General features: G+C 39.2%; 1 protein-coding gene across 1 annotated transcript in view; it reads left to right on the top strand.

The window, feature by feature from the left end:
* The first annotated feature begins 6,611 nt into the window (after window positions 1-6,611).
* Window positions 6,612-23,303, top strand: part of LOC128685273 (nuclear distribution protein nudE-like 1) — a 140,977-nt gene continuing 124,285 nt past the window's right edge. The window contains exons 1-3 of the mRNA XM_070082743.1: window positions 6,612-6,626; window positions 7,473-7,639; window positions 15,149-15,285. Of these exons, the coding sequence (XP_069938844.1) occupies window positions 6,612-6,626; window positions 7,473-7,639; window positions 15,149-15,285 (319 nt within the window). The remainder of the gene's footprint in view (window positions 6,627-7,472; window positions 7,640-15,148; window positions 15,286-23,303) is intronic.

Raw genomic sequence — 23,303 nt, 5'->3', positions numbered from 1 at the left:
GACCGCTAACTTCGCGGGACCATAATTCCACGAGTTTTCGACCAAATTTCGAACTTTTGGTGTCATTACCATCGGGAAAAGATTCTCTATCATTTCATAAGAAAAAATAATTTTTTTTTTTTTTCAAAAATTGAGCGACATAGAATGACAGTTTCAGAGAGGGGCCTGAAACAGTCAAAGGGTTAAGAATCATAGTGGCATACACAGTGTGATAAGACATGGCGAAGCTGAAAAATTCCAACCCCAACAAGTGTTTGTGACGAAACAGGCCTGTTCTGGAAGAAAATGCCAAACAGGACCTACATTACTCATTACTCAGGAGGAAAAGGCACTCCCAGGACACAAGCCTATGAAAGACAGATTAACTCTCATGTTTTGTTGTAATGCTAGTCGGGATTGCAAAGTGAAGCCTTTACTCGTGTATCACTGAAAATCCCAGAGTGTTCAAGAAAGTGTCTCATCACTCAGCAATACTCTTCAATAAAGGTAAGTGTCATTTTAGTATTTATTTGTGTATGTATTGGGTATGTCTCATTGTTTTCTGTGTAGGGAAATGTGTATTTCAGGTAAAAAAAATATTTTTTTTTTTTAATACTTTTGGCTGCCTGGAATGGATTACAGTAATTGGATTTCCATTATTTCTTATGGGGAAAATTAATTTGACTAACGGCTAATTCGACTAAAGGGTAGCTCTCTGGAATGGATTAAAGCTGTTGGTCGAGGGTCCACTGTATTGACATAAAATTAGACATTTAATGTGCCCAAGAGTGATTATTAGTACATAATAGAGGTGCTCATGGAGAATGTAAACAAACCGGTCGTGTGCGCTGTATTTGAAAGACCGCTTGCTGTATAGAAAGTATTGGTCATAATTTGAGATGGCCATAAGGTGAAACGCCAAAAAGCGGGGCCCTACTGTATATTGTAATAAACAGAATAGATGAAATCAGTTCTAATATACAGTGGAACCCCGAGTTTAAGCCGCCCTGAGTATCGGCAGCTTCGAATTTCGACCGCTTTTTTCGGCTAAATTTTGTCCCGAGTTTTGGCCTGTGCCCCATGTTTCAGCCAGCATACCAGACATGTCTGCCTGCCCACACAAGCATCATGAGCCAGTCTAGCTTTGTTTATCCCTGAGTGTTTAGCGCTTGTTTATTGATTGTGACTGAAGTAAGCCACTGTGAGCCCAAAGAAACTTCATAGTGGCACCCTTTTGGTAAAGAAGGTGAGAAACACCATAGAAGTGAAGAAAGCAATTGTAGAAAAATATGAAAGTGGCATGTGTGTGGGCGAGCTTGACAGGATGTATGGCAAAAACAAATCAACAATCACTTCTATCCTGGCAAAGAGAAAAGAAATCAAGGAAGCTGATGTTGCAAAAGTTGACACATAACCAGTGGTTGAGGCAGCGGTGGAGGCAACAATAAGTCCTCCCTCTCTCCTCCCTATCTTCCAGATGCCAACAAGAGTCCTCAATAAAGGTACAAAGTAAATGTGATTTTAAATGTTTATTTAAATGTTTGTCTATTTCATTACTTATTTAAATACTATATATATATATTTTTTTTTTTTTTTTATCACACTGGCCGATTCCCACCAAGGCAGGGTGGCCCGAAAAAGAAAAACTCTCACCATCATTCACTCCATCACTGTCTTGCCAGAAGGATGCTTTACACTACAGTTTTTAAACTGCAACATTAACACCCCTCCTTCAGAGTGCAGGCACTGTACTTCCCATCTCCAGGACTCAAGTCTGGCCTGCCGGTTTCGCTGAACCCCTTCATAAATGTTACTTTGCTCACACTCCAACAGCACGTCAAGTATTAAAAACCATTTGTCTCCATTCACTCCTATCAAACACGCTCACGCATGCCTGCTGGAAGTCCAAGCCCCTCGCACACAAAACCTCCTTTACCCCCTCCCTCCAACCTTTACTAGGCCGACCCCTACCCCGCCTTCCTTCCACTACAGACTGATACACTCTTGAAGTTATTCTGTTTCGCTCCATTCTCTCCACATGTCCGAACCACCTCAACAACCCTTCCTCAGCCCTCTGGACAACAGTTTTGGTAATCCCGCACCTCCTCCTAACTTCCAAACTATGAATTCTCTGCATTATATTCACACCACATATTGCTCTCAGACATGACATCTCCACTGCCTCCAGCCTTCTCCTCGCTGCAACATTCATCACCCATGCTTCACACCCATATAAGAGCGTTGGTAAAACTATACTCTCATACATTCCCCTCTTTGCCTCCAAGGACAAAGTTCTTTGTCTCCACAGACTCCTAAGTGCACCACTCACCCTTTTCCCCTCATCAATTTTATGATTCACCTCATCTTTCATAGACCCATCTGCTGACACGTCCACTCTTAAATATCTGAATACATTCACCTACTCCATACTCTCTCCCTCCAATCTGATATCCAATCTTTCATCACCTAATCTTTTTGTTATCCTCATAACCTTACTCTTTCCTGTATTCACTTTCAATTTTCTTCTTTTGCACACCCTACCAAATTCATCAACCAATCTCTGCAACTTCTCTTCAGAATCTCCCAAGAGCACAGTGTCATCAGCAAAGAGCAACTGTGACAACTCCCACTTTGTGTGATTCTCTATCTTTTAACTCCACGCCTCTTGTCAAGACCCTCGCATTTACTTCTCTTACAACCCCATCTATAAATATATTAACCACGGTGACATCACACATCCTTGTCTAAGGCCTACTTTTACTGGGAAATAATTTCCCTCTTTCCTACATACTCTAACTTGAGCCTCGCTATCCTCGTAAAAACTCTTCACTGCTTTCAGTAACCTACCTCCTACACCATACACCTGCAACATCTGCCACATTGCCCCCCTATCCACCCTGTCATACGCCTTTTCCAAATCCATAAATGCCACAAAGACCTCTTTAGCCTTATCTAAATACTGTTCACTAATATGTTTCACTGTAAACACCTGGTCCACACACCCCCTACCTTTCCTAAAGCCTCCTTGTTCATCTGCTATCCTATTCTCCGTCTTACTCTTAATTCTTCCAATAATAACTCTACCATACACTTTGCCAGGTATACTCAACAGACTTATCCCCCTATAACTTTTGCACTCTTTTATCCCCTTTGCCTTTATACAAAGGAACTATGCATGCTCTCTGCCAATCCCTAGGTACCTTACCCTCTTCCATACTATATGTATTTATAATTCCTAGGTAGTAGGTTGGTAGACAGCAACTGCCCAGGGAGGTACTACCGTCCTGCCAAGTGAGTGTAAAACGAACGCCTGTAATTGTTTTACATGATGGTAGGATTGCTGGCGTCTTTTCTGTCTCATGAACATGCAAGATTTCAGGTACGTCTTGTTACTTCTACTTACACTTAGGTCACACTACACATACATCTACAAGCATATATATACACACCCCTCTGGGTTTTCTTCTATTTTCTTTCTAGTTCTTGTTTATTTTCTCTTATCTTCATGGGGAAGTGGAACATAATTTTCTCCGTGAGCCATGCGTGTTGTAAGAGGCGACTAAAATGCCAGGAGCATGGGGCTAGTAACCCCTTCTCCTATATAAATTACTAAATTTAAAAAGGAACTTTTGTTTTTCTTTTTGGGCCACCCTGCCTCGGTGGGATACAGCCGGTTTGTTGAAAGAAGAAAGTGTTTATAATTGTTTTGTGCATGTATTTTTTTGAATATTTTTGTGGGTCTGGAATGGATTAATTGGATTTACATTATTTCTTATGGGAAATATTGCTTCGACTTTAGGCCGTTTCAACTTTAGGCCTAGCTCCTGGAACGGATTATGGCTGAAACTCAGAGTTCCACTGTACATTATTTAAGTTACCATAATAGTCAGAAAGCCCGTTGTAAGTCTGAGTCGTCAGAAAACGAGTACGTCGCTAAATGAGGAGAGGCTGTACAGTGTTATTGCATCATCAAATATACAGTGGAACCTCGACTTACAAGTTTAATCCGTTCTGTGACCTAGCTCGTAACCCAATTTGCTCGTATATCAAATCGCTTTTTCTCATTTAAATTAAATGAAATGCCATTAATCCGTTCCAGCGGAATTCCTGCTCTCTTGAGGCAGGACAAAATACCTGAATATGACGCTAATATCAACTCTGTGGCTTATTGGTTAATCATAATTCTTCTAATATGACATAATAAACAATATAATTAACACAGAAGTATGATATATACTCTAGAATGAATAAAATAGGCCATAATATGGCATGTGATGGTGGCAGAGGCAGCGGCGGCAGTGTCCGTTTCCTCTCCCTCTGATTATAGCACTTTCCCATGCTCTTATTATAAGAGAAAACAGAGTTTTTTGTGAGGCTAACTGCAGTAGATCACTAGTTTCCTAAGGAAAACACTTAAACAGTGTATTTATAAATGAGACATATTGTATAAAAACATGAAACATAATACTAAAGAATGTAAAGAAATAAATTGTTTATATAAAGTGCTTACACACTTGGAACAGAGATGGTGACAAAGGTTGAGGGCGAGAGAGGCAGTGTGGCATATGATGTCATTGGCCCTATAAACCTCCAACAACATTGGAGGAGTTAGTTTCGTTTCATCAGTTTTCTATCACTTAATCGCTTAACTTACTTGGTACACTCTTAATGCTACACTTTATCGCTGAACTAACTGATACAGTTTGTTTTATCACATATCATAGATGTACTACGCTGGTATTGCCTGGCTAAGTCCACAACTCTTACACTTTATGATTATCTATGATTTCATGCTTTAATTCAATTGACATCATCCTCTTTTTCTTCTCAGCACTGTCCTTTCCACTTATTTTCTTAGGACTCATGGCTAAAAAAAAGAAATTTGGCCAAATTACTGTAAAAAAGAAAAAATGCAAATAAGCACGAGAGAAATCCTCCCACAGCGAGGCAAATACGTGCACTCCCTATTGGATATTTTAGCATTCGTGAGACACCTAGTGGCAGTATTCTGAAGTATAATTCTTTATTATTATTATTATGTACTCTTATGTATTATTAATTATTATTATTATTAATTACTATTATTATGTACTATTAAGTATAATTATTATTATTATTAACCCACTAACTGTCCAAACGTTTCTTACCTCTAGTGCTCCAAACGTAGATCTACATTTTATTTTTCCTGCCTCCAAATTTGGAATGATTGGCCTAAGATGCCTGGTCAGCATAGAATGGGTCTTAACCCTCGGTGTGTGCAGTATTAAAAAAAATCTGGGACCACTTAGTACCTTGTGAGAGCACCAGTTCAATTGAGTGCCAGCTAGAGCAAACAGCACGGCAAACACCAAGGATTCACTGATATCATGTGTATTAACACACCCCTTTTAAGAGAAAAGTGTCATCCTGTCAGAATGTCCTATAACCTATGCCCTAAGTAAAAAGAAACAATTCTGGAACTGTAATTTTGGCAGGCTAGCCAGCAGCTGGCTGGCTGATTGGCTGTGTCTATCTCCATCTGTCTGTATCTATTTCTGTCTATCTCTTTGTCTCTGTCTCTCTCTCTCACAGGAACGCATATGTAAATACAATTATACAGAGTGTAAATTACCTAGGATAACCTCAAAAATCCAGACAAAGTGCTATACTGTGCTTGTAGATAGTTATCGTGTGTAATACCAGTTGGTTAATGAACAACTCTGAGACAAGAGAGGCAAGCAGACAGAAACACACAGGCAGATGCACAGACAGAGAGTTAGACAGACAGATTCAGACATGTTTGTGTAGCAATGAAAACAAAGCGAAGGCTCATCAAATATCACCACTGTCATTAGTGGAGTGATGAGACTAGCTCATCAAATGTCACCATTGTCAGCAGTGGAGTGATAAGACAAGACAAGTGACACACTGTTACATGCTTCAAGGGAACTTACTACTATTATTATTATTATTATTGTTATTATTATTATTGTTATTATTATTATTATTATTATTATTATTATTATTATTATTATTATTATTATATACTCCTGTGTATCCAAAACATTGCTGGGGCCCATAAATAATATGTGCATATTTCTAGACAATAGTATGTGACTAAGGTAGGTGGAAATGTTCACCTGTCAGTTTGTGACTATTTGAGTACTATTTCAGTACCTAATACTAGTGTCAGAACAAAGATTGGCTATCAGATCACAAGAACTTCTATAAATAGTAATTATCAGAACATAAAAATTATATAAAATATAAAAACGAGAAAAAAAGGTATATCGGCAACACTTCTGCAAGCGGCAGGACTCGTGTCGTCTTTTTTTGGGCAAGAGAAAGTAGATCTACGTTTGGACAGTTAATTTAGGGAACTAAAGCTCCTCTTATTATTATTATTAATTTTATAATTATTATTTTTATAATTATTATTATTATTATTATTATTATTATTATTATTATTATTAATTTAGGGAACTGGAGCAGAGATCCAATTCCCTAATCTAATAATAATAATAATATAAAAATAATAAGAGGAGCTTCAGAACACTAGTTGGAGCAGCCACTGTTTACCTCACTGTGGGAGTATTTCTCTTGTTTGCTTGCATTTTGTGCAGTTATTTTTGCCAAATTTCTTTTTTTTAACCATGGGTCCTAAGAAAGTTAGTGTAAAGGACACTGCTTAGAAGAAAAAGAGGATAATTTCCATGGAATTATAGCATGAAATCATAGATAAACAAGCAAGGTGTGCAGGTAATGGGTTGAGGAAGCTGGCTTGTAACTCGGAGCAAAAAATTGACTGATCAGTGGCTCGTATCTTGAACGAGTGGATTGCACCAAAATGTGGCAAGAGTTAAATTTGATCTTTCTGTAAGAATTTTTTTTTTTAGATTTTTTAAATATTTTTTTTCCTAATTGCACCTGCTTGAGGAAATTGGACTGCCATCTTGCCAAATGGCAGTTCAACCAGGCTGTGCTGGATATGTGGGCCAACAGTTTCACATATTCTGATTGATCAGGCAGTCATGTGCAAAATCTGGTCTGGGATAGGCTGCTGGGGCAGTGACTGCAGGTAGGGGTAATCTTTCCAGAATATTAGAAATAGTTTTCTGCACAGTACCTATAGTGTGTGGGTGTTTTAAGTCAGTATTGCAGAGGCTATTTTGTATAACTAGCATAGAGGCCTTATGCTGAACATTGTAAAGTGTATGTTGTTTACCTGTATTATAGGGTTTTTATTGAATATTGCAAAGCATATAGTACCTAACTTAGAATAGACTGAGAAACTAGTCGGGCAATATATCTATAGTCTTGTACTACAGTATATAAGTTGCATATTCTTTCATTCGTTTATATAATATTCTGTGTGTACTTAACGGTACAATATTTTAACCAATGAAGTCAAAAAGTCTACTATGCTGCAGTTCAAGAGTTGTATGGTTTTAATAGCTATTTTATTCAAAAGTATTCTAGTTTTCAAATTTATGATTATATGAAATAAGTTTTAGCAAAAATTTTCTTTACAGGAACGACTTGAGCGCCAATACAGCGAGTTCAATGGGGAGATTAATAGCCTACAAACTGAGTTGGCAGACATAAAAAATATAAAAGATGACCTCACACGCTATATCAGAGAATTAGAACAAAAGAATGATGATTTAGAAAGATCTAAAAGGTAATGTATTTACTGCCATTGCTTTCATAGAAAGAAAGGGGTTTGACTGTTCTTATTGAAGTTGAAACTGCATGTGTATATCATTCCTTCACATGAATGCAAAAGAGCATGGGTGCATGATTTTTAATATAGAAAAACTTAATACATGTCATTTTTTTAAATTCAGATTTTAAGAGATTCAATTTCAGAATACAGTCATTCACTTCATAACGACATTTTGGTCAGCGATAGACTGCGCGCACATCAGTGGTGCCGTAAGATTATAATGGAGCTGAAAAATTCCTGTTGCCTAGTGACATCGTAGCCGTCATAGTGTAGCACGTGTGTTACTGGTTTATGGATTAACTGTACAGTGGAATCTTGGTTGTCAAATTTAATTCGTTCCAGATGTTGATTCGACAACCAAAATGGATGACAACCAAAGCCATTTTTCCCATAAAGAATAATGTAAATAGAATTAATCCATTCCAGACCCCAAATGACAATACAGAAATAATTTATTAAAAATGTACTAACTACTACATACAACTAAAAATGAATACTAAAAGCAGCTTTAACTGAAATACTGTACAATAAATGAAAACTTACCTGTCAGAGGAGAGCTAATGGCATACTGGGAGCAGGAGGTGGAGGAGAGCAGGGGATTGTTACTGCTTGGAAGGAGAGTCGCCTATTAATATGTCGGGCAACTGTCCTTCTGATGCTTCTCATCTTTGTCTCTTTTCACCAATAACACCTTGTTCTGGCTCTCTGGTTCTTTCTCACTAAAAACCTGTCCAGGGAGTTTTGTTTCAGGCTCCATTTCAACACTTATCTAAATTGAGACATTACACTGTCACTGTACATGTTAGAAAGATGGATGGCCACTGCTTTGGATGGTATTTTTCAGCAAACTCCTGCACTTCATGCCATTTAGCACATTTCCTTGACAAGTGCTATAGGAACATCATCCCTTCCCTCTTTCTCTGATGACAGCTTCTCCGCTGCAGTCTGTTGCTGCTCCTTCTAGAAGTTCTTCTGTGGTGAGTTCAGTTCTGTGCTCCTCCTCCAGCTCCTCTACATCATCTTGGTCACCTCTAGGCCCAAGGTCTTTCCCAGGGACGCACTATCCTGTACCAGCTCAGGCTCATCTTCAGTGCCTTGAAAATCCCTGGCTACCACAAAGTCAGGCCACAATTTCTTCCATGCTGACTGAATGGTCCTGGAAGACGCATTACCCCCATGCTGTCGACTCATTGTCCAGTGCTCATTCTGTGAGCACATGATCCAAGCTGTTCGCATTGTCGGTCAACAACCAAGAGAATGTATGCAAACCAGGACATTTTCTTCTCTAATTCCTCTTTCAAAAACTGATTTGTTTGTCAACAACTGAGGTTCCACTGTACTGTGTTTTTATCATTATTCTAGAGTGTACTCTTTCAACTTATCATTTTCCCTTGTACTTGATTTAATCTCTTGCTTTGTTCGTCATGTCTCCTTTAATCTCTTGCTTTGTTCGTCATGTCTCCTAAGGTTTGTAGACTAGGAACAGTAGGCTATACCATTGATCTATGATGTTCACACAGTGACAAAATCACTTGACACATTTCTCAGAAAGTATCCCCATTATTAAGCGACACATCGCTGTACACAGAATTATCAGATTTATTTAGTGTTAATAATGATAATTATTTTTTGTGTAGTAAATTAAATAATGACAAGTGAGATTCTATTATACAGTATCTTTTGTATTGTTGTAGTAAAGTGGAAGGGATATTATCATTTCTCTCTCTTCATATATATGTACAGTGAGGCAATTTGGGCAGGCTCTTTAAAAAATTCTAGAGTATTTAACCCTTTGACTGTCACGGCCGTATATATACGTCTTACGAGGTACTGTGTTTGACGTATGTACAGTGGACCCCCGGTTAACGAAATTTTTTCATTCCAGAAGTATGTTCAGGTGCCAGTACTGACCGAATTTGTTCCCATAAGGAATATTGTGAAGTAGATTAGTCTATTTCAGACCCCCAAACATACACGTACAAATGCACTTACATAACTACACTTACATAATTGGTCGCATTGGGAGGTGATCGTTAAGCGGGGGTCCACTGTATACTCATAAATTCTAGCGGCTTCAAATCAAGCAGGAGAAAGCTGGTAGGCCCACATGTGAGAGAATGGGTCTGTGTGGTCAGTGTACACCATATAAAAAAAATCCTGGAGCATGCAGTGCATAATGAGAAAAAAAAACTGACCGTTTTTTTAATTAAAATGCCGACTTTGTGGTGTATTTTCATATAGTATTTATGATTGTATTCTCGTTTTCTTGGTCTCATTTGATAGAATGGAAAACATATTATAGAAATAGAGGTGATTTTGATTGATTTTACTATAAAAAGAACCTAGAAATGGAGCTCAAAGTAGGGGAAATGTTTGATTTTTGCCAATGTTCAAAAGTAAACAAATGATGCCATTGTCCAAAAAATGTCCAACTAGCCATTCTAATATGCAGTTATGAATGGGTTGATGTTATTTATACAATTATTACAGTATTGCAGTAGTCTGCATAATAGTAAGTCTTCTATTTTTTGTTTGAATAAAAATTCAAAATAGAAAGCAAGAGTAATATCAGAGGGGCCTGGAGACGTGACTGATGAACAAAAAAAATGTTATTTTAGAGCCAGGAATGTCTGCATTGTTCATTCTGGACCTTATTTTGAAATTGTCATATTTTTTTAGTTTTCGTGAAATTGGCCAAATTGCAAATTTCTGACCGCATTATTAGGTAGTTGAAATCGGTAAATGGGCAGTTTCTTGTACTCAATCGATAGAAAAAATGGAGTTCTAAAGAAATAGCTATGAGTTTGGGCGACTGGAACAATGGAATTAGCCGAAAAGAGGGCTCAAAGTGGGCGAAATCGCCGATTTGTAAAGAGCGCCGAGGTCGCTAACTTCGCAAGAGCATAATTCCGTCAGTTTTCCATCAAATTTCGTTTTTTTTGGTGTCATTACAATCGGGAAAAGATTCTCTATCATTTCATAAGAAGAAAATTTTTTTTTTTTTTAAATTTTGCGACACCAGGAGACACCTCAGGATTGGGGGTTGTGACAGTCAAAGGGTTAATCATTATTCATAGGACTGTAATTTATTTAGTGATGTCTGTATCCATGCATTTTTTAAAAATTATTTGTGGTAAAGATGCACAATATTTTTTTTTTTTTTTATTATTATCACACTGGCCGATTCCCACCAAGGCAGGGTGGCCCGAAAAAGAAAAACTTTCACCATCATTCACTCCATCACTGTCTTGCCAGAAGGGTGCTTTACACTACAGTTTTTAAACTGCAACATTAACACCCCTCCTTCAGAGTGCAGGCACTGTACTTCCCATCTCCAAGACTCAAGTCCGGCCTGCCGGTTTCCCTGAATCCCTTCATAAATGTTACTTTGCTCACACTCCAACAGCACGTCAAGTATTAAAAACCATTTGTCTCCATTCACTCCTATCAAACACGCTCACGCATGCCTGCTGGAACTCCAAGCCCCTCGCACACAAAACCTCCTTTACCCCCTCCCTCCAACCCTTCCTAGGCCGACCCCTACCCCGCCTTCCTTCCACTACAGACTGATACACTCTTGAAGTCATTCTGTTTCGCTCCATTCTCTCTACATGTCCGAACCACCTCAACAACCCTTCCTCAGCCCTCTGGACAACAGTTTTGGTAATCCCGCACCTCCTCCTAACTTCCAAACTACGAATTCTCTGCATTATATTCACACCACACATTGCCCTCAGACATGACATCTCCACTGCCTCCAGCCTTCTCCTCACTGCAACATTCATCACCCACGCTTCACACCCATATAAGAGCGTTGGTAAAACTATACTCTCATACATTCCCCTCTTTGCCTCCAAGGACAAAGTTCTTTGTCTCCACAGACTCCTAAGTGCACCACTCACTCTTTTTCCCTCATCAATTCTATGATTCACCTCATCTTTCATAGACCCATCCGCTGACACGTCCACTCCCAAATATCTGAATACGTTCACCTCCTCCATACTCTCTCCCTCCAATCTGATATTCAATCTTTCATCACCTAATCTTTTTGTTATCCTCATAACCTTACTCTTTCCTGTATTCACCTTTAATTTTCTTCTTTTGCACACCCTACCAAATTCATCCACCAATCTCTGCAGCTTCTCTTCAGAATCTCCCAAGAGCACAGTGTCATCAGCAAAGAGCAGCTGTGACAACTCCCACTTTGTGTGTGATTCTTTATCTTTTAACTCCACGCCTCTTGCCAAGACCCTCGCATTTACTTCTCTTACAACCCCATCTATAAATATATTAAACAACCACGGTGACATCACACATCCTTGTCTAAGGCCTACTTTTACTGGGAAAAAGTTTCCCTCTTTCCTACATACTCTAACTTGAGCCTCACTATCCTTGTAAAAACTCTTCACTGCTTTCAGTAACCTACCTCCTACACCATACACTTGCAACATCTGCCACATTGCCCCCCTATCCACCCTGTCATACGCCTTTTCCAAATCCATAAATGCCACAAAGACCTCTTTAGCCTTATCTAATTACTGTTCACTTATATGTTTCACTGTAAACACCTGGTCCACACACCCCCTACCTTTCCTAAAGCCTCCTTGTTCATCTGCTATCCTATTCTCCGTCTTACTCTTAATTCTTTCAATTATAACTCTACCATACACTTTACCATGTACACTCAACAGACTTCTCCCCCTATAATTTTTGCACTCTCTTTTATCCCCTTTGCCTTTATACAAAGGAACTATGCATGCTCTCTGCCAATCCCTAGGTACCTTACCCTCTTCCATACATTTATTAAATAATTGCACCAACCACTCCAAAACTATATCCCCACCTGCTTTTAACATTTCTATCTTTATCCCATCTATCCCGGCTGCCTTACCCCCTTTCATTTTACCTACTGCCTCACGAACTTCCCCCACACTCACAACTGGCTCTTCCTCACTCCTACAAGATGTTATTCCTCCTTGCCCTATACACGAAATCACAGCTTCCCTATCTTCATCAACATTTAACAATTCCTCAAAATATTCCCTCCATCTTCCCAATACCTCTAACTCTCCATTTAATAACTCTCCTCTCCTATTTTTAACTGACAAATCCATTTGTTCTCTAGGCTTTCTTAACTTGTTAATCTCACTCCAAAACTTTTTCTTATTTTCAACAAAATTTGTTGATAACATCTCACCCACTCTCTCATTTGCTCTCTTTTTACATTGCTTCACCACTCTCTTAACCTCTCTCTTTTTCTCCATATACTCTTCCCTCCTTGCATCACTTCTACTTTGTAAAAACTTCTCATATGCTAACTTTTTCTCCCTTACTACTCTCTTTACATCATCATTCCACCAATCGCTCCTCTTCCCTCCTGCACCCACTTTCCTGTAACCACAAACTTCTGCTGAACACTCTAACACTACATTTTTAAACCTACCCCATACCTCTTCGACCCCATTGCCTATGCTCTCATTAGCCCATCTATCCTCCAATAGCTGTTTATATCTTACCCTAACTGCCTCATCTTTTAGTTTATAAACCTTCACCTCTCTCTTCCCTGATGCTTCTATTCTCCTTGTATCCCATCTACCTTTTACTCTGTGTAGCTACAACTAGAAAGTGATCTGATATATCTGTGGCCCCTCTATAAACATGTACATCCTGAAGTCTACTCAACAGTCTTTTATCTACCAATACATAATCCAACAAACTACTGTCATTTCGCCCTACATCATATCGTGTATACTTATTTATCCTCTTTTTCTTAAAATATGTATTACCTATAACTAAACCCCTTTCTATACAAAGTTCAATCAAAGGGCTCCTATTATCATTTACACCTGGCACCCCAAACTTACCTACCACACCCTCTCTAAAAGTTTCTCCTACTTTAGCATTCAGGTCCCCTACCACAATTACTCTCTCACTTGGTTCAAAGGCTCCTATACATTCACTTAACATCTCCCAAAATCTCTCTCTCTCCTCTGCATTCCTCTCTTCTCCAGGTGCATACACGCTTATTATGACCCACTTCTCGCATCCAACCTTTACTTTAATCCACATAATTCTTGAATTTACACATTCATATTCTCTTTTCTCCTTCCATAATTGATCATTTAACATTACTGCTACCCCTTCCTTTGCTCTAACTCTCTCAGATACTCCAGATTTAATCCCATTTATTTCCCCCCACTGAAACTCTCCTACCCCCTTCAGCTTTGTTTCGCTTAGAGCCAGGACATCCAACTTCTTTTCATTCATAACATCAGCAATCATCTGTTTCTTGTCATCCGCACTACATCCACGCACATTTAAGCATCCCAGTTTTATAAAGTTTTTCTTCTCTTTTTTAGTAAATGTATACAGGAGAAGGGGTTACTAGCCCATTGCTCCCGGCATTTTAGTCGCCTCATACGACACGCATGGCTTACGGAGGAAAGATTCTTTTCCACTTCCCCATGGACAATAGAAGAAATAAAAAAGAACAAGAGCTATTTAGAAAAAGGAGAAAAACCTAGATGTATGTATATATATATATGCATGTGCGTGTCTGTGAAGTGTGACCAAAGTGTAAGTAGGAGTCGCAAGATATCCCTGTTATCTAGCGTGTTTATGAGACAGAAAAAGAAACCAGCAATCCTACCATCATGCAAAACAGTTACAGGTTTTTGTTTCACAGACATCTGGCAGGATGGTAGTATTTCCCTGGGTGGTTGCTGTCTACCAACCTACTACAATATTTGTCGGGGTTTATTTTTTGTGTTTTGGCTGTTTTCTCACTGTTCTCTTGTCAGGCATTTTCTACATGTTCATACAATTCTGTCACTCATTACTACCATTTGCTTATCTTAGCTACATTACAGTACCGTACTTTCCTCAACTTGTGGACTTTGAAGTTAACGTATTTAACCATATAACCTAAACTAAGAATCTGCTGCTTTGATAAGTAGCAGCATTCCCCTACCCACATAGGAAGTTCAAAATCTAGACCAGATGGTTCTCTAAATCTTAACATTAGTATCTCAACTGGGGTAATTGGGTTTCTAATGATTGTGAAATGCTGCTTGGGATGATGTACATGATTGATTTTGCTTACAGTGTGTGTCGTGTGTGTGTGTGTGTGTGTGTGTGTGTGTGTGTGTGTTGTTTGTGGTGTGGTGTTTGTGGTGTGTGTGTTTTGTGGTGTGTGTGTGTGTTTGTGGTGTGTGTGTTTGTGGTGTTGTGTGTGTAATTTTGGGTCTTGGCCCAAAAAAGTTTGAATTACTGAACTGTATAATGTAAATTTGTACAAGAATTGAAATTCCAACAAAGTTGTTTTTCTTTTCATTGTTGTTTTACATTAAGTTTTTAACATTTGTGTTTATGACTACCTGTTGATTGTTACAGGAGCAGAACCATGCTCATAGTGTGTAAATGTAAGAATTTTTTGTTTTATGAGCTTTTTTTTTTTTTTCTCAGAGCGACATTAACATCATTAGAAGACTTTGAGGCTCGGCTGAATTTAGCCATAGAGCGCAATGCCTTTTTGGAGTCTGAGCTGGATGAAAAGGAGGATCTGAAGGTGACAGTACAGCGACTGAAGGATGAAGCAAGAGGTGAGGGCTCCTCTTGCTAATACTTTTTTTTTTTTTAGCTTATAACTAAAATATTAAAAACTACATTAAATTTTTCATGTGGGTGGGGGATGAGGGATTATGTACCAGAAACTTGTAGAATATTTAATTTGTATTTAACCATTTTTAAGCAGGTTATTTCCTACAATTTAAATTGTTAAGGGGCGTTTTGCTTTAACCCCCATCTGTCCTTTGTTAAAATACTTCCCTTCACTAGGAAATTAACCCTTTGACTGTCGCAGGCCCCACTCTGAAACTGTCATTCTATGTTGCAAAATTTAAAAAAAAAAAATTATTTTTTCTTATGAAAATGTTAGGATTATTTTACTGAGTGTTTTAAGTCTAAAAAAAAATTTTTTGCCATCAGTACTTACCGAGATATAGAGGTGCAAAGTTCGCCAAAATTGAGCTGCGTATGGCAACAGTGGCGACTGCCGCCCACCCGGTATTCTTTTATTTACTCTAGTTAGAAAGTTTCTTGAGTTTTCCAATATTTTTCTTTTCCAAGTAACTTACGTGGCCTGTGAGACCAACGTAAGGTGCATTGTTCAAATATACACTTATTGTTTACAACACAATCGCTGAACAAACTTCATCACTATTAGTTTATGAAAGTTGTTTACACAAACAAACAATACAAAACATTGTTTATTACTATTGTTCCATAATATATATACATATGTACAGTCACTGAACACGTTCCTAGAACTGCTGCAGCTTGTGGAACTCTTTGAAACATGGGTATATGCAGAGGGGCACTTAACCCTTTGAGGGTCGACAGGCCCTCTCCGAAACTCGTTCTCAGGGTCGGCCAAATTTAAAAAAAAAAAAAAATTATTTTTTCTTATGAAAAGATAGAGAATCTTTTCCCGATCATAAAGACACCAAAAGTTTGAAATTTGATAGAAAACTTACGGAATTATGCTCTCGCAAAGTTAGCGGTCTCGGCGATGTTTACGCATCGGCGATTTTGCCCACTTTGAGCCCCATTTTCGGCCAATTTCACTGTACTAGTCGACAAAAAACATGAATATTTCGCTAGAACTCCATTTTTTCTATCGAATGGGTGCAAGAAACCACTCATTTATGAAATTCAACTATCCAGTACAGTGGTCAGAATTTAGCAATTTTGCCAATTTCACACAAATTTCAAAAGATGCCAATTTCCAAATAGGGTCCAGAATAAACAAGAAAGACATTCCTGGCACTAAAATGACATATCCTCTAGTCATTAGTCACGTCTCAAGGCCCCTCTTATATTCTTTTGCTTTCCACTTTGAATTTTTATTTTCACAAAAAATATAAGATTTACTGTTATGCAGACTACTGCATTAGTGTAAAAAATGGTATAAATATTATTGGTGCACTTGTGAAAGAATATTAGACTCACCAGTTGACGTGTATTGCACGCTTGGCACGATTCGTTTACTTTTGAAGTTTGGTAAAAATCGAACATTTCTGCTACTTTGAGCTCAATTTCAAGGCACCTTTCTTTGTAAAACCAGTCAAAATCATCTCAATTTCTGTAATATGTCTTCCATTCTATAAAATGAGACCAAGAAAACTAGAATACAACAATAAATACCATACGAAAATACACTGCAAAGTCGCTGATTTATTCAAAAAAAATGGTCAAAGTTTTTTTTTTCTCATTATGCACTGTTTGCTGCAGGATTTTTTTTAGACTGCACACTGACCACATAGACCCATTCTTTCATATGAAGGCCTACCAGCTTTCTCCCACTAGATTTGAGGCCGCTAGAATTTATGAGTACTAGTACGTCAAAAAACCCTACGCGTAAGACGTACTAGTACGACGAAAACCCTCAAAGGGTTAACACTCCTCACACATAAAACGAGTGTCTGCGTGTTTGTGGGCGTTTTGTGGTATGTCCACTTACAAAACACCTCTTCTGAGCATTTTTCTTGGAAGCAGTAGGAGGCAGTAGTATAGGGTAGTGATCACCAGGCCTGAAACGAGATGGCGTGTGTTGGTAATTTCGTGGGTGCTGGTCTATTGCAAGTATTGTTCCCTGGTACTTGGCGATTATTTGTCTGATGACTGACAAACAAAAATCACCATATTTTGGTGTTTTGTTGGTCCTCAACTTTGTTATAAGCATTTAGCATGGAGATATCAACAAAATGGAAAAAAGGTTTTATATACCACTTATAACTCTTGCGTACACAATCTGCAAACCCAATCTGCATGTCACATTTGTCCACTAAGCTCATATTGATGTTGTAGTCCATGACAGCTGCAGGCTTTAGAATGGGTTCATTGGTGTCTCTGTTCTGCCTGCCAGTGTGTGCCATTTCATTTCAGTGAACTGATGTCAACAATGTGACATCACGTTTGTCATGCCACCAAAATGCCATGTCATTGGCAGCAAAGGCTTGCACCTCACCTCTGCGAGTGCCAGCGTTGAACCTTGGCATATGTTTACGATTACCACGCACTGTGCCACACACGTCTGTCAAGTTCACTCGCAAGAAATCACTGAGTAAGGGGCTTGTGTACCAGTCATCAGTAAATAACATGCCCCTTGCCAAGATATGGTTCCATCATTGTTCTAACCACATCACCAGAGATACCCAATAACTTCATGGTATCTCTCGAAGTAGTACTGCCAGTGTACACAATGATATCCAAAACTAGACCACTTCTGCAATCACACAGTACAAATAACTTTATACCAAAGCGTTTCCTCTTGCTTGGTACATATTGCTTGAATGCGAGTCTTCCTTTGAAAAAAATCAGACTCGTCAATAACAAGTTTCCTGAGGGGATAAAAATACATGCAGCACTTTTGTTTCATGTACATGAACACATTTCTGATCTTATATAACCTGTCGCTTTTGTCAGGCCTGGTTTTGTCTGAAAAGTGTAACATGCGTAACAGTATCAAGAAACGATTGACACCTATAATGTCACTAAAACTTGGTGTTGAAATCAGGCGTTCTGTTGTCCAGTATGTGGTGACAGTGTGCTTATAAACATGTGGCATAAGCATTATTGTGGCAAAAAACAAGTACATCTCAGCCACAGTTGTGTCCTTCCACTGGTGTAGCCGTGATCTTGGTGAGAGAATTGCATTTGCCATGGTGTACTCATAGTATGTGTTGGTTTCCCTGACAATGATGTCCACCAGGGGTTCATCAAAGAAAAACTCAAAGCATTCCAGTTCACTAGCATTGTTCCCAAGTGGACATGATGGCTTTATTCCACTTTGTGTTTCATCAAAGCCATGGGGACTGGGAACAAACTTGTCACCTTCCTGCCAATCCCAGATGCGGTCTGCTGGTGGGTTCTGGATATTGTACCGTGGTTGTGGTTGTGCAGGTTGTGGTTGTGTAGGTTGTGGGAGTGTGGGGATGGGTGAGGCTGGTTTTGTTGTGCAGAGTCAGCAGCGTGGGTAGTAGCGTGGCCCGCTGCTGGTGCCACGTGGGTACGTGGGTCATGCCACCATCACTATCACCACCACTACCTGCTGCCTCACTCAAATCATTGATACCCATCGTAACAATATCGTCATCTTCACTATCAGGCCTTGGTGTAGAGCCACGGGATGTGTTCCCAGAGTTACTCCTTCCCCTTGGAACAGCATATGAAACACTACCAGACCGCATGCTACGACGTACATACTGCCGTTTCACTGGGGAATTTTCACCTTCACTGTCACAACTAGAACTGCTGTCAATAACCTTGAAATCACTATCACGTTCACTGCTAACATCTGGGTCTTGTACATGGCCAAATAGTTTCCTCTTTTGCCCTGGTACAGGTGAACATGAACATGAACAAGCCGGCCCAGCACCAGAGGTGGAAGGTTGTGGGTCATCTGGGTTTTCATCACTAATTACGTTATCCCGGGCACTTTTTTCGGTCACACTCACTTGAAAACCCTGGAATTCAGTCACTGATACTTTCATCGCTGTTAGAGCTATCACTTGGGAACAAAAGACCTCCAATCCGCCGAGGAGTGAGGTACTTCCGACCGCGAGGCATGGTGAAAATGGACTAACAAGATGGCGCTCCTGCAATGCACCACTGAGTCCCAGATTTTTTTTCACAGGGTGCACACCCACCACTGAGACACATTCTCTCTCGTGTAGGCGTACCAGGCTTTTCCTGCTTGATTTGAGGCCGCTAGAATTTAAGCGTATAGATACGTCAGAAACAGTGGCACGTAAGATGTATTAATACGGTGTAAACAGTTAAAGGGTTAGTTTATTTTAAGCTTTAGAAAAGTTGTCATGGTATTCAGTATAAGGTGGATAACACAACTACAGTGGACCCCCGGATAACGTAATTAATCCGTTCCAGAGAGAGAGACTTGTACTGAATCTGACGTAATCTGAATTAATTTTCCTCGTGAGAAATAATGGAAATCCAATTAACCCTTTGACTGTCGCGGCCGTATATATACGTCTTACGAGGTACCATGTTTGACGTATATTTCTTTTATTATCACACTGGCCGATTCCCACCAAGGCAGGGTGGCCCAAAAAAGAAAAACTTTCACCTTCATTCACTCCATCACTGTCTTGCCAGAAAGGTGCTTTACACTACAGTTTTTAAACTGCAACATTAACACCCCTCCTTCAGAGTGCAGGCACTGTACTTCCCATCTCCAGGACTCAAGTCCGGCCTGCCGGTTTCCCTGAACCCCTTCATAAATGTTACTTTGCTCACACTCCAACAGCACATCAAGTATTAAAAACCATTTGTCTCCATTCACTCCTATCAAACATGCTCACGCATGCCTGCTGGAAGTCCAAGCCCCTCGCACACAAAACCTCCTTTACCCCCTCCCTCCAAACTTTCCTAGGCCGACCCCTACCCCGCCTTCCTTCCACTACAGACTGATACACTCTTGAAGTCATTCTGTTTCGCTCCATTCTCTCTACATGTCTGAACCACCTCAACAACCCTTCCTCAGCCCTCTGGACAACAGTTTTGGTAATCCCGCACCTCCTCCTAACTTCCAAACTACGAATTCTCTGCATTATATTCACACTACACTTTGCCCTCAGACATGACAGCTCCACTGCCTCCAGCCTTCTCCTTGCTGCAACATTTATCACCCATGCTACACACCCATATAAGAGCGTTGGTAAAACTATACTCTCATACATTCCCCTCTTTGCCTCCAAGGACAAAGTTCTTTGTCTCCACAGACTCCTAAGTGCACCACTCACCCTTTTCCCCTCATCAATTCTATGATTCACCTCATCTTTCATAGACCCATCCGCTGACACGTCCACTCCCAAATATCTGAATACATTCACCTCCTCCATACTCTCTCCCTCCAATCTGATATCCAATCTTTCATCACCTAATCTGTTTGTTATCCTCATAACCTTACTCTTTCCTGTATTCACCTTTAATTTTCTTCTTTTGCACACCCTACCAAATTCATCCACCAATCTCTGCAACTTCTCTTCAGAATCTCCCAAGAGCACAGTGTCATCAGCAAAGAGCAGCTGTGACAACTCCCACTTTGTGTGTGATTCTTTATCTTTTAACTCCACGCCTCTTGCCAAGACCCTCGCATTTACTTCTCTTACAACCCCATCTATAAATATATTAAACAACCACGGTGACATCACACATCCTTGTCTAAGGCCTACTTTTACTAGGAAATAATTTCCCTCTTTCCTACATAATCTAACTTGAGCCTCACTATCCTCGTAAAAACTCTTCACTGCTTTCAAGTAACAACCTCCTACACCATACACCTGCAACATCTGCCACATTGCCCCCCTATCCACCCTGTCATATGCCTTTTCCAAATCCATACATGCCACAAAGACCTCTTTAGCCTTATCTAAATACTGTTCACTTATATGTTTCACAGTAAATATCTGGTCCACACACCCCCTACATTTCCTAAAGCCTCCCTGTTCATCTGCTATCCTATTCTCCGTCTTACTCTTAATTCTTTCAATAATAACTCTACCATACACTTTACCAGGTATACTCAACAGACTTCTCCCCCTATAATTTTTGCACTCTCTTTTATCCCCTTTGCCTTTATACAAAGGAACTATGCATGCTCTCTGCCAATCCCTAGGTACCTTACCCTCTTCCATACATTTATTAAATAATTGCACCAACCACTCCAAAACTATATCCCCACCTGCTTTTAACATTTCTATCTTTATCCCATCTATCCCGGCTGCCTTACCCCCTTTCATTTTACCTACTGCCTCACGAACTTCCCCCACACTCACAACTGGCTCTTCCTCACTCCTACAAGATGTTATTCCTCCTTGCCCTATACACAAAATCACAGCTTCCCTATCTTCATCAACATTTAACAATTCCTCAAAATATTCCCTCCATCTTCCCAATACCTCTAACTCTCCATTTAATAACTCTCCTCTCCTATTTTTAACTGACAAATCCATTTGTTCTCTAGGCTTTCTTAACTTGTTAATCTCACTCCAAAACTTTTTCTTATTTTCAACAAAATTTGTTAACAACTCACCCACTCTCTCATTTGCTCTCTTTTTACATTGCTTCACCACTCTCTTAACCTCTCTCTTTTTCTCCATATACTTTTCCCTCCTTGCATCACTTCTACTTTGTAAAAACTTCTCATATGCTAACTTTTTCTCCTTTACTACTCTTTACATCATCATTCCACCAATCGCTCCTCTTCCCTCCCACACCCACTTTCCTGTAACCACAAACTTCTGCTGAACACACTAACACTACATTTTTAAACCTACCCCATACCTCTTCGACCCCATTGCCTATGCTCTCATTAGCCCATCTATCCTCCAATAGCTGTTTATATCTTACCCTAACTGCCTCCTCTTTTAGTTTATAAACCTTCACCTCTCTCTTCCCTGATGCTTCTATTCTCCTTGTATCCCATCTACCTTTTACTCTCAGTGTAGCTACAACTAGAAAGTGATCTGATATATCTGTGGCCCCTCTATAAACGTGTACATCCTGAAGTCTACTCAACAGTCTTTTATCTACCAATACATAATCCAACAAACTACTGTCATTTCGCCCTGCATCATATCTTGTATACCTATTTATCCTCTTTTTCTTAAAATATATATTACCTTTAACTAAACCCCTTTCTATACAAAGTTCAATCAAAGGGCTCCCATTATCATTTACACCTGGCACCCTAAACTTACCTACCACACCCTCTCTAAAAGTTTCTCCTACTTTAGCATTCAGGTCCCCTACCACAATTACTCTCTCACTTGGTTCAAAGGCTCCTATTCATTCACTCATATATATATATATATACGTATATATACTCATAAATTCTAGTGGCTTCAAATCAAGCAGGAGAAAGCTGGTAGGCCCACATGTGAGAGAATGGGTCTGTGTGGTCAGTGTGCAAGATATAAAAAAAATCCTGGAGCACGCAGTGCATAATGAGAAAAAAAAAACTGACCGTTTTTTTTTAATTAAAATGCCGACTTTGTGGTCTATTTTCGTATAGTATTTATGGTTGTATTCTCGTTTTCTTGGTCTCATTTGATAGAATGGAAAACTTATTATAGAAATAGAGGTGATTTTGATTGATTTTACTATAAAAAGAACCTAGAAATGGAGCTCAAAGTAGGGGAAATGTTTGATTTTTGCCCATGTTCAAAAGTAAACAAATGATGCCATTGTCCAATAAATGTCCAACTAGCCATTCTAATATGCAGTCATGAATGGGTTGATGTTATTTATACAATTATTACAGTATTGCAGTAGTCTGCATAATAGTAAGTCTTCTATTATTTGTTTGAATAAAAATTCAAAATAGAAAGCAAGAGTAATATCAGAGGGGCCTGGAGACATGACTGATGAGCAAAGAAAATTTTATTTTAGAGCCAGGAATGTCTGCATTGTTCATTCTGAACCTTTTTTTGAAATTGTCATATTTTTTAGTGTTCGTGAAATTGGCCAAATTGCAAATTTCTGACCACATTATTAGGTAGTTGAATTCGGTAAATGGGCATTTTCTTGTACTAAATCG

The sequence above is a fragment of the Cherax quadricarinatus genome, chromosome 8 (genome assembly GCF_038502225.1).
Source record: "Cherax quadricarinatus isolate ZL_2023a chromosome 8, ASM3850222v1, whole genome shotgun sequence".
Classification (NCBI taxonomy): Eukaryota; Metazoa; Arthropoda; class Malacostraca; order Decapoda; family Parastacidae; genus Cherax; species Cherax quadricarinatus.
The sequence above is the reverse complement of the archived record's forward strand: the minus strand, read 5'-3'. Positions and strand labels throughout refer to the sequence as shown.